The 13536-nt window shown below is 41.4% G+C and overlaps 1 protein-coding gene across 1 annotated transcript in view; it reads right to left on the reverse strand.

Annotated features, from left to right (window-relative positions):
* Positions 1-7697: 7697 nt before the first annotated feature.
* Positions 7698-13536, reverse strand: part of LOC115574977 (protein kinase C beta type) — a 115222-nt gene continuing 109383 nt past the window's right edge. Inside the window, exon 17 of the mRNA XM_030406696.1 lies at positions 7698-12402. Coding sequence (XP_030262556.1) covers positions 12250-12402 — 153 coding nt within the window. The 3' untranslated portion in view covers positions 7698-12249. The remainder of the gene's footprint in view (positions 12403-13536) is intronic.

Genomic DNA, 13536 nt, shown 5'->3' on the forward strand with positions numbered 1-13536 from the left:
CGCAACGCCGTCAGTATAAAAAAGGGGGGCTCCGGTTCAGAGAGGAGAGGATGTTTCAGTTTAATAAGGATCAGTGTCTTATAGACACATCTTTATTTTTTCTGTCAGGTAAGGTAGACAGATGGTGTTAAAGCTCAAGTGGTCAAAGTCACTGTAATTAGATATAGGACTGTAATGTTTTAGAAAAACCGCAGCTGATCAGGTTTCTTCACAAATGCAGCTCTCAACTGAGGCAGTGCCGCGCCGCTCGCCGCCTGCCGCTGTCGCGTCAGCCGCTTCTGCCGCGGAGTCTCTGGAGCTGTCCTTGGTACTGAACCGTGTCTCCCTCTGCTTTCCTCTCTCCTCTCCTCTGACTGCACCGCACTGATTAGTTAGAAGACAGAGTGCAATTATACACACACACACACACACACACACACACACACACACACACACACACATATATATATATATATATATATATATATATATATATATATATAGATATATATATATATATGTATATAAATATATATATATATATATATATATATATAGACACACACATACATATAAAGGGAGAGAGAAAGAGATTGGCAAGCGATGCATGAAGAATCGCGCCCGGGAGAGAAGCAGAGACGCCACTTAAAGAGCCACGGACCATTTTTAATGATTCCACTCCAGCGAGGCTTCCACACACACGTACGTGCATGTGCGCGTGCGCGTACGTGGACGCACGAGCAGCGTGTATGCCAGCATCGTAGGCGTATGCCTGTGTATGCCTGGCTGTGTTCACGTGACTGTGTTGTGTATGCACATATGAACATGTGTAAACGTCTTCCCCTCCCTCCCTCTGTGTGTGTGTGTGTGTGTGTGTGTGTGCATGTGTGTGTGTGTGCCGCAGGCGGCTGAACAGATCTGACTGTTTTAAAGCTCATTGTATTGCCTGTTTAAACAGCAATGAATGGGAGCCCGTAGTTGACACTGGAGACCAATACAAATGACAGGCTGACAGGACTGCAGGGATGAATAAATGCATGTATTCTCCTCTTACAATTGTTTTGTTTTTTTGATATGTTTATTTACTGAGGGCTTTCTTTCTTTCTTTCATTCTTTCTTTCTTTCTGAGCTTACAGACCTATATTCATCAGTCAGTCAGCATCCATGAATGGGTGGCCCTGTGATCTTGAGTCATGCATGAAACGGACATTTCTCCCTGTCCTTCTGTCTGTCCTCCCGTGCATGTTGGTCAAGGTGACGACAGACGGACGAGTGGACGATGATGCTCAGTTAAACATATGTTTGTGTCAATCTGCCTCAGTGTTTAAGTGCCATAGCTAACTCACTGACCGACTAATTTACTGCCTGACTGTCAGACGGCGAGTGACTTAAAGATTGAGTGAGCGATGGGGCGACTGACAGAGCGGCCGGCTGTTTAGCTGATGGAACTGGTGGTTGTCGGACGGACTACAATATAAACAGAGGAGGGAACAGAGGAATTAAAGCGATCAAAAAACAAACAGAGGGGGAGAAAAATGAGGAGAGAGAGGGGGAGAAAAGACGGATTACAGTTAATAATTAAATAATTGCATGAACAGATCAACAGAGAAAGCAGTGACAGGTCCTATCATCCTTCTCACTTGCTCTGCCAGTGTGTGCGTGTGTGTGTGTGTGTGTGTGTGTGTGTGTCCGAGGCCTTTGCTGGCTGCGTTATCTCACAAGGAGACTCATTAACATAGAAATGACTTCAGGAAGAGAAGTACAGCATTTCACCTCTGGTGAGAGACAGGAGGGAGGGAGAGGAGTCGGAGGAAGGAGGGAGGAGGAGTGACAGCACAGGAGGAGAGGAGGAAGGAGGAGGTGAGCGAGAGCGACTGGTTGGAGGGAGAGGAGAAGAGGAGTGGAGAGATAAGGGAGGAAAGGATGAGGAGTGGGAAAGACAGAGGGGAGCGAGGCACTGATGGAGGCCACATCACACAGAGGGGGAAGAGGTGGAGGATAAAAGAGAGGAAAGGCGGGAGTGGAGGGAAAGAGAGAGCAAAGGGAAAAACAAGGCAATCCTCTCTCCTAAAAAAATGACGTTTGTAAAGTACAAATATGTGTTCAGGAATGATGATTGACAAAAACATGCCATCTAGATTATGTTTTTTTTCCAATAAAGGAAGTTCCACATTAATGAAAACAAGATGGTGGTTGGTGGCTTTTAGCAACCGATCCCTTTGTTAAGGCTTCGGGAGAATGCTGGTTCTGGTTTCATTTTTTTTTATATATAATCCACATTCTAATAACTCACTCTCTTAGAGATGCTTTAGATTACTGCTAATTAGGATTGTGGAGTAACAGAATAAATGTTACAGGGTTTACTTAATTACTTTATTAACAGTAACTGGAACTGTAGTCCATCAAAGTCACCCAAAATTATTATGTAATTGGATTACAGATACATTGAGTGTTTTGGCAATGCGGTAATTCAAAAATAAATGAAAGTAATCAAATTACCATACTCTGTATCCTAAGTGTATATATTGTGACACTTCGACTAGGTCGCTGACCACATTTCCTAACAGGTAATTACTAACTGTATGCAAATACATTTTTTAAAGTAACAAAAGAATGAACATTTCCTGCCGCTGCTGCCAAAATGTGAAGCTTTATCATGTAGGCACCACAGGAAACATAGTAATTGTCACAACTGTTAGTGCTCAGTGCGATTATCCATCGAACACGTGTCTACAATGGTGATTTGGTCATTTTTAATTTTTGCAAGGGTGTAATGGAATGAGGACCGCAGTGAGATGAAGAATTGCAGTCAACAGGCTGAGAGGTAACAAACTAGAGCCTGACTGATATTTGAGGCCAATGACAATTGCTGATACGAAGAAGTAAAAATCGATACCTGATGTCGATTTATTAGCTTATATACACACATTTTTGGCAACGACCCCTCAAATGTGGTATCAAACACTTGAGACAAAGATGCAAAACTAAAGCAGGATACTTACTTACTGTCGTTTAATGATTCACTTAATGTCTAAAATGACATCAGTGTATTGAAACAGAAAACTTCACAGGGAAAATAATCCCTGTAAAGAAAATGTTCTTATTGGCCACATACCCCCCGATACGATATATCTAGTCCAGCTGATATATTGGTTGGTTCTCCTGCAAAAACATGAAGTCAGATCGCAGGACTGAGATCTTCAGAGCTACAATTTGAACTGAGTGCTGCAAGTGTCAGAAATGTAACCATGACATATGATAATCCTGCTGTATGGATGAATGTTCTGGGAAAAACAAACTTGACATGTTGCCAGGGAACATTTTACGGCCACGTTCAGTCTGAAAAATGTTGTGACTCTGCAGATCTTTTTTATGTTTCTGTGTCATTTTTATGTCTGCCATGACTCACGCGAAATAAAACACACTCATTGCCTGCGTCTGGAAACAGTGTCGGAGCCGCATCAGCCTTTTATTTTTCCGTGCTCGTCAGTGTCAGATCAACGCGTTTTCGGCAAACGTGCCTCTGCAGCCGATACTTTTCTCACCTATGGGAAGTGGTTTGACTGAGCCTGCGGGTCTATTTGTATCTGAGAGGTTTCATCGCTGGAACATTTAAAGAATTACAGGGTGAGATGCTGATTTTAAGTTTGCTGAAAGATACAATACCGGTTTGTATGAAGAGTCTGATTACCATTTGGCCTGTGACCCTGGTTCTGTCAGGCAGCCGAGGGGGGTTGTCAAGGTGTCCCGCGGAGAGAAGCATCATCATAAATGCAGTTTGGAATCATTAAAGTGTCTTGTGTTTGCCCTTTCTCTCCCTCTCCCTGTCTTTGTTGCTCTCCTTCCTCTCCTCTCCTCAGTTATTGGCTGCACAACAGGAGGATGAGGAGAGGAAGACGGGGTGGTTCTTGAAGAGAGGAGGAGGAGGAGGAGGACTGCAGGGTTTCTGCTCAGTGAGCTGGAACCTTCTCACGCCTCTGGCCAGTGCTCAGAGACTGGGAGGAAGAGGAGGAGGAGGAAGAGGAGGAGGAGGAGGAGGGGAGGCAAGACAAGGAGAAGTTATAGAGGAAACCAAAAATCACAGAGAAATTAGAGAGTGAAAGATGAACAGTTTGCAGGAAGAGAGCAGGAGGAGGAAGTGCAAGACGAGCGACAACATATTTGCTGCGAATGACACACTCGCAGTCGGAGAGAGACGCATTCACATGTGTTTCCGGGAAGCGCTGCAAGATTTTCCTACTTTGTGTGACGTGTGTTTGTGTTTGTGCTGATATTTGTTTGTGCGTTTCACCAGATGGGAATGACTGCAGGGCAGAGCGAGGGCATATGGTGATGTGGCATGATTCTGGCCCGATGTTAACACGTCAAAACTGTGATTTACGACTTCGAGGTCTGCAGACACAGCCCCCAGAGATCTTCTATGAAAGACAGTTTGTGTATATCGAAGCAGGGGACATTTTTTACGTGTGTGTTGCCTCATTTGTGCGCAGAATAAAAAAAAACACGATTCGTTGCCGGATTTCTTCATTGCGTCTCCACATTTGTGTAAAGTTAAAGCTTCTGTGTGTATGTTTGTGGGACTGTAATGTGTCAGAGAAGACACAAGGTCAGTGGTCACGTGGAGGAGTCTCTAATCTGCCTGCAAAATGAAAATGTGTGTAAGGGTGTTTGTGTTGGACACTGATTGGACTGACAGTCGGATTGATTGAAAAGAGAGAGAGAGAGGAGAGTGGAGAGTCAATGAACGGGAGACACAGAGGAAGAAATGTTTCTTAATTGCGGAGGCACATGTCTGATGGTGTGAAAGTGTGTCTAATATGTTTGCCTAATGAAAATGTGTGTATTGCTGCACGAGAGAGAGAGTGAAAGAGAGAGAGAGAGAGAGAGGGAGAAAGAGAGAGAGAGAGAGATAGTGTGAAATAAATCCAATAAGCTGCTCCGTCATGCTCCCCTCTTGAGCGTTTTTAAGATCCACTGAATGAAATAAATAAGAGATTCTTTCACTTTTGTCAGTTCCCCTTTTTCATCTCTCTCTCTCCAGTGTGCTGCAGTGCCCTGCTGTCGTTCACTTCAGCCCCCGTCTTCCCTTCATCCTTTTCTTTTTCCATCAGCCACATCAGCTAGCTTCTTTGCTAGCTAGTTAACCACAGAATCAGTGCAGCGCCCCAATAAACACTGCAACTGTCAATAGCCCAAAGAGGATGGGACAAAGTAAGCATCAAATATGCAGGTGACTAGTAGATTTGCTTCGCCAACAAGCCACAAAACAATGGTAATATGTTATATAAATCAATCAATCAGTCTGTCAGTCAGTCTTTATTTGTATAGCGCCAATTCACAACAAAATTCATCTTGTGACACTTTCCAAATTGAGCAAGTTTAGAACATAATTTATTTATTTAGAGGCCCAACATGTCCCTTATGTCCCCTGCCTTCTAACAAGGAGAAACCTTGAGCAGAACTGGACTAAACTCAATTTCATTGTACTCTCCTGTACAATGACAATAAAGACTATTCTATTCTATTCTATTCTATTCTATTCTAAACGGTCGGCGGCCATCTCCCTAGACCGGTTTAAGTGTTGTGCATAGAGTTGTAGCAGCCCTCAAAGCTGTTCCCTGTAGTCCTATATAGAAAGAGTTTGGGGGCCAGTGTATTTTTTTAAAATAAAAAAACTCAAGGTATTCATGTTGAGAAAGGTAGTGTGATCTAAAATAACGTCGCTACAGCTGGTAACCGTGGCTGCAGTATAACCATATGTATTTAATAATATATATAAATATACATATATTCATATAGCACCTGTTACATATTGATGCAAATAAATTGCCTTCTGCGCTCACACTCTCAAAGCTACTTCAACCAAGAAACACGGACCCAACCTGTCACAGTATGGAGCTGCTGAGTCAGTCATTAAGAGCCTTTTATTGGATTCTTGTTTTTAAAATGAGTCAAAAAAAAGACATTGAAAAGTTACCCAGAGAAAATGTAATCATCCAACCCATGAAGTGACCGTTAGATTAATACCAGCTGATTAAAAACTGATCAAATCTGCTAGCGACAGCTGTCAGTTTAAATTAAAAAAATGATGGTTGCTAACTAGATCTGAGAAGCGTACTGCCTCTATGTAAAATCAAGGACCCATTGCTTCATTGAACATTTTGAGTGTGAAATGTGCCACTGTTACTGTGAACTACACGTGCGATAAGGGAAAGCATGACAGTGACTACGTTTTGGTGGCTAGTAACTCTCAACAGTCCCAGATAAGTGTGTGTGACTTGGGTTTATATAGAAAATATTGTCTTCGGGGAAGGGGACAAATTTCTGCAGTTCTCACATATGGAACAAATGTGTTCCTATCTGTTCCCTATCTCCTGTTTCTTCTTTTCCCATCAAGTCTTCATATTTGTTTGAAACTTCATCTCACTCCTTCTCCGTCCAACTTACCTCTCGCTCTCTGTGGCAGAATATTATAATTGTCATTATGAGGAGTCTGATTATTGTTATTAATATCACAGAGGTAGATGAAGCCGAGCGTGGCCATATGGGATGTACATATAGAGCCGTGTATGTGAAGTGCAACAGTGATGGCCGCCTGCCAGCCGAACGGTGTGCATATTAATAAAGATTTATTCCTCATTCGCTGTCAAACCTGCACAATGTACAACACATCATTAACAGGTTCCACATTAATCACCTCCGGCAAAGCAGCACAGATTAGACAGATTTACTGTGTCTCATAAACAGGCGACCGACCAAGACCCTGGTGACTTTTCTAATTGTTGGTTGGCTTCTGGGGAGCAAAACTTATTAATTTGTAGTGGTTTGATAATGAAAGTATTTATAGCACTGGACATTTTAATATTTAAAGAGTCTGGTTTGTACTAAATTTGACCTGAAAATAACTGGATGATTAAAACAGGTGTCACCAGATTTTAATTCTAGCCCTACCCTGGATAGTAAGTGGAGATTTCATGAAATTTAAATGGGTTGCACCTCATAAAACCCGGTTGTGTGGCTAGCTAAGCTCACTGAGACAGTTGTCATTCAAGTAAAGAGTCAAAGTAATATAAAATGTGGATGACAATGCATGTTTAACATATTAAAATACTGCTTACTAACCAAATGAACTTAAACTACACAATAATAACACAATATACCTCAAATGGTAATACTAAGGTTTAGACAGCTAACTCTTCATTTGTTTAGGTTTACACAGTCATTAATGACATATTCACATCTGCTTCTTGAAAAAGTTACATTACGCTATCGAAGCTGCTTCTGATTGGTTAGTTCAGTCTCATGTGAGATGGAACTTGGAGGCCCCGTTGTCGTGAAGCTGGTTCAGTTCCGGGAAAAGTGAAGTGATGCCGTCTCCTTTCATCAGGACGATCCAACCAACACGCGTCAGACCCTCACATTACATTACACTACTAGATTTTGTCAGAGGGAAACGTTACGGCTTCTCATGTTACTGTGGGAATTCCTGTTTACATGATTGATGGCGTTTTTTTGGATAGTGCCACAGATGTTCCCCGACAACTGGTTACACGAATGTAGAAAGGATTTTCCAGTTCAAACTAATCGGTAAAGCAAGATCAAATCAAGTATTTTAAGCTGTAAAAGTAACTAAGAACATTGATACAATGAGTAGGAGGACACAAGAAGCACAAACATGTCAGTGACATGAAAAACAAATTGGACCAGAAACGAGACAATAGTTTCAACATGATTTATTGTACTACAATCGACAAACATCACAATACAGATTTTCTTATTTGTAAACTATCTCACGAAACACATTCTTACTCTTCTGTTGCAGTATCTTTGCTGTTGTCTGCATGAAAAACAAGCAAACCGTAAATTACCTTCAGGTTATCGTTAATCTAATTGTTGTTTAGCGTGTGTAAGCCCGGCTGAAGTCAAAAGCAGAAATAAGCTCAAGAAAACAAGCATCAGGTTTTAATCGTACTAACAGCTCATCAGATTTCAAGTTTAATGTCAGGTAGCCTCGGCAAGGCTAAAGATTGCAAGAGAAAAAAGGGGAAAATAGTAACCGGAAGCATTAATGGGACAAATCAGGAAGAAATCAGATGAGAGTGATGAAGTAAAGCGGAAGCAACAGAATAAATAAATAAATAAAAAAAAAACAAGCTGGAGGGGAAATTAATCCTGAAGAGAAAAGAGATGAAAATGGTCTCGAAAAAAAAATAAAAATAAAAAGCCCATAGAGAGGGGTAAAGGTCAAGAGAAAGGAAAATGAGGTAAGAGAAAGACAATGAGGAACAAGGAGAGGGAAGGAGGATGGGGAAAGGTCAGAGAAAAAAAAAAGGAAAAAAAAATGACAGATGGAAAAGGCGTGATCGAAGAAAAGGTCGGAAAAGAAAGGACGGAGTGAAGGAATGAGGATGTGAGTTGGTACACTTTTTAGGCCAATGCTGTACCACCCTGCAACAAAAACAAACTGTATGAACTGGCGAGTGAAAGGTTAAACAGGTATTCTTTGATGTAAAATGTCAGTTCTCAAACACTTGCATTTTCTCTATTGCGACTCATATATATATATAATTTTACCTCTAAACACATAAACTTCTCTGTTTATGAATGCAGTAATGGGAAATGGAAGACTCTTACCTCTATAGACTTGAAAAATATTTATATATGTACAAACGAAGCAGAGCATGGCCCCTGTATAATATCTCATAAATAGGTAACAATGACATGAGATGCACTTTTATCATAAATTAAGCAACATAAACCCTATTAATGTCTAATAAATTAATTATCACACACCGGTCCATCAATCAACACTTAGTATAGGATAAATCCATATCATATATCGTATGGAACAAGATATGAAAGAGAAGAAGAGAGATCATCACATGCATGCATAGTGTAATTCCTTATAGTCCTGATCTGGAATTTGTAACACCAAACGAAACTAGTAACCGGCTGATGACGATGTTAAAGGTTCTTAAAGCACTGAGAACGGAGCTTCACAAGGAAATAAATACCCACGTTTATATTTGTGTTATTGTAGATGTGCGGCAGTTCATCATTTCGTGTTAGCTGTCAAAGTCTGTGCTGTTTGGTCAGATGCAGATAGAGGCTGCTTGAAAGAGAGATTTTTTATCATATAGGATTTTAAAGAAAGACTTATATTAAAATGTACAGCTACACACTCATTCATTCACTCGGTCACACGGGTGGACACGTCTGCTGAGTGCTATTAAATGCTTCAGGGTCTGTGGTTTCCCAACGACGGATGTTAAAAGTAGGCGTGATAAACATTGGGAGGTATTTACACCGTTGACCTGCGCATTATACAGCTCTATACGGAAGATGATTAAGGCCACTGTAAAAAAACTACTTTAAAAAGTCATCCCTTTTTCACAGAATTTTGATTTATTTTTTCAGATCGAACAGAAAGAAAGAATTCTGACTTTTTACTTGGAATTCTAATTCTGAGCAAAAAAACTACTGTCAGAACTCTCAGAATTTCTACCTTTTCCTCAGACCGGACAGAAAGAAAGAATCCTGGTTCTGATTTTAATGACAGGAGTCAGATTTCCAAGAAAAAAAGTTCTGAAAAAAAAGTCAGAATTCTGAGAAAAAAGAATTCTCATTTTGATAACACAAAAAAGAACAAAATTGTACTGCCTAACCCTCTTCCGTAGCTTTTAATGAGAAAGGAGGACACGCAAATTATACAGTACTTTGTATTTCACACGGGCAAAATAAAAGAACAGGACCGCAGTCTCAGATCCAGTTGAATTTCCCCAAAGATGAAAGAGTTAGGAAGGATGCTGTGTGTTTGTGTATGCTTATATATATATAAATATGTACAATAAATGCATATGTACTGTATATAGTATACACAAGGGTACTGTTTGTGCTGATCTATGAAGGGAAAGAACAATCTAGGCCTGTGTAATGGACCTACAGTATATGTCTTGTGTGCCTCCAGGAGCGAACATTTCACAGTCATTGTCCGCCTTGTTACGCTTCACCTAATAATTCCAACCCTCAGTCATGGATTGGACTCTCTGTGTGTGTGTGTGTGTGTGTGTGTGTGTGTACAGTATATTGAGCTAGGTGGCATTATATCCAGTGTAATGTGGTTTGAAGCTGGAAGGCAGATTTGCTGAATTTGAGCTGAATTTGAAATAATTGGCTTTATCCAATGAAGCCTTATAAACCACACATATACACAGACACACACACACACACACAGACACACACACACAGACACACAAACATATGCACGCACGCACGCACGCACAGGCACGTTCACATGTTTTCAAGCATATGGACAGCACTAACACACACACACACACACATGCACAGATGGGATCAGAGCACAAGGTCCAAAATAAATAATGGAGAAAAGGCAGCATTTGCTTATGTTATTATTGCTGTGTGTGAAATCGCTCACTTGGGGGTTGTCAAAGCAGCTCCTCATTCACTGTGCGTGCATCTGCATCGGTGACTGCCGCGCTGCCAACCCTGTGACACCGCGTCACACTAGGCTCCCAGTGAGGCCTTGTCAGACGTACGGATTGGAGCCAAGACAAACAAATAAATAAAAGGAGGAGACAACCGGGGGACGTGGGAGGAGGGGAGAAGGGGAGAAACCAAACGAGGGAAAAGAAGGAGGAGAAGGACGAAAAGGTTTGACAGGCTGTGAAGTTTGCTCATTAGGCATATTCCTCCGTGGTGGCCCTGTGTGAGCCGTGCAGTGTGAGCGAGTGTCAGCACTTCCAAGGAGCAACTCATGACAGTGTGCACCGGCTGAAATGGTCAAGACATACAAAATTAAAATATGAAGTGGGTCCACGTGCTGTATAAAGACTATGAAAGTATCAAAACTCTCAATTCACAGAGAAATTGCACACGGCTCATGTTCAATGCGTCTTTAAACAAGGTATCGGGACTTCCTTAATGTTGTGATGTCACAACTATACGGTCACCACCCATGAAAACAGACACGGTTGCAAAAACACAGACAGAGCTGATGCAGAAACACAGAGGGTAGTGCCTGCTCGGGCCTATGAGAGTTGACCACTCAGAGCAGACTGAGCTTTTCAGGAGGAGGGGCCTCAAAGAGACACGGACTAAAACAGAGCATTCAGACAGAGGGTGAACAGAGGTGCTGCAGCAATGGACATCATGAGAAAAATAAAGTGTTTTTTGAGCATTAAAGCATGCAAAATTTATGAACCCGAAAATGAACATAATATGGGACCTTTAAGATGGCTAAAACCTGCACATTAAGGCCCCTGCAGAAGATACTATGGATGCAGAAGTTAGCTTCATGAAGTTAGAAATTCTACTCCTGATCAGTTTTACAAAGTGACGAGAGTACTAACATTAAAATGTATAAAACTATGAACATCATCACAATTTGGTCCACTTGTGATCTAAAAACTTTAGCTGATCTAGAAGCAGCAACATTTCCTGTTTGATTTGGTCCCATCTCTCCACGTTCCCTCGGTGAGACTTGATGTTATTGTGGGAAAAAAACATGAATCCATGTATGGACAGGGGACACAATTAGGACTGGAATGACTGTGATGTGTTGAAAAAAATAATGCATTCACATAAGCTGCTTTCAACATTGCTCCTGAATGGCGTTTTAACTGTGCAAGGCAAATCACACCAGGGACCGAGACTGCAGCTTGTGTCCATTCACATGTGTTTAACATGGGCTAACGTCATGTCACATCTCAGTGATTAGGTTTGAGACAACGCGACGATGCAGTTCAACTCGCAGGACGACAGCTGAGAACACATGATGTACGATGCTTCGATTAAGAAAAACTGAATATAGGTTGGGTTTTTGTAGCACTTAAGCAGACTTGCCATAAAATCGAATTCTACTGTTACTATAATCATGGCAAAAAACTGAGCGAAGGGGCGACTTTTTCAGCTGGCAAGCAAGACTGAGGTGCTGTGGTGTGTGTGCTGTCTAGGCAGCCCATATCATTGTAATGCGTTGTGTATATTTGTAGTTTTTGGAAATTGGTATTTCTGCATAAAAAGCACTTTCTGACACCTCATTTTTATACAATACTTCAAATCTTTGGTATCCCGTCAGTTGTGCGAGTTTGGTGCTGTGATACCTTTCTCATGCTGAAGTATTGGACTACGAGAGTGAAGACGTTTACTCAACAAAACACAAAATAATTAGACTTTAAGTGCTAGTTTGCCTTCCTATCTGCTCTGAAGCCCCGCGTTCTGCCAGTCCGTCAGGCGCAATCGGCCTCTGCGTTAATTTGGAGCCACGTATTCGGGGTTGGTGTAGGAGAAGCCGAGGAAGTCATCCTGGTCCAGGTTCATGATGACCAGCTTGTCTGTCGGCGTCAAGTCCACCGGCATCTTGGTGAACTCCTTGTCAAAGTTGCAGGTGTCCTTACGGTTCCTCTGCAGGTGGAGTTCATGAGGTTATGGCGGAGAGAGCGGATGTTGGGGAGAGAGGAGGAGGAAAGATAAAAATGATTTGAGGAGAATGGGATGGATTGGGAAGAAGAAGAGAAAGCATTATTGTAACATCTTTTAGTGAATTAAGAATGAAGCCATCTTCATTCATGTTTGAGGTACATTTTTAAATAGAGTTTAGTTGCACCAGCCGCTGGTTAGCATAGTTTAACACACATACTGGAAACAGGGGGGAGGCTAGCTAGCTAGCCTGCATCCGTCTTTAAAAATTAACCAAATGCACCTAGAAGGTGCTGGCAGATGTGTTTTGGACTGGCTGTTTCCCCGTTTTCAGTCTTCATGTTAAGCTAAGCTAATCGGGTGCTAGCTGTAGCTTCGTATTACATACAAACATGGGAGTGGTGATCATCATCTTGCAAAACAATACACAAACGTCATAATGTCATAATGGTAACGATTTTCAGATTCTGTTGGTATTTTTTTTTCCCCCCCACCATTTTCAACTAAACTCTTACATTTCGCACCTTTAGGACCAATAGCTTTCGAAGCGTAGATGCCACTTCGATGATGGTGTACCATCTACCCAGAAAACTGTGTTGTAAATTGTAAAGTGTATCTTCTAAATCCATCCACCCTGAGCAAATGTCAGCAAGTTTTTTGATAAACACAATAAATGAAAAGAAAAGGAGCCCTCAAAGGTAATTACAGTCATGATTTCATCTGATGACGAAGCAGTTGTTGCACACATCTGTTCATATTTTAATCTGTATCTCACAGCATTGTTACTGATGATGCAGGTGTTTTCTTAAAATGAGTACCACCATACCCTCGTGGCAATTGTAGCATCGACATTATCACACAGAAAATGATTATGCACATGATATATACGGCATATAGAGTGAATCTGAAGTGCTGTCCTCGATTCACAAGACTTTGATGTCCATTTAATTCTGGCCTGAATGACCAAATCTCTCCAGGAAAGTCTCGCCAGCCAATATCTTCTTTTTAACATTTTCTCTATAATGGCAGGACTGAGGGTCAGAGAAATCAGGATATTTTCACAGCTCTACAATGAGCCTCTCCTTGTCCACGATGACAGGTACAATACTAGAGAAGACA

The sequence above is a fragment of the Sparus aurata genome, chromosome 23, assembly GCF_900880675.1.
Source record: "Sparus aurata chromosome 23, fSpaAur1.1, whole genome shotgun sequence".
Taxonomy (NCBI): Eukaryota; Metazoa; Chordata; class Actinopteri; order Spariformes; family Sparidae; genus Sparus; species Sparus aurata.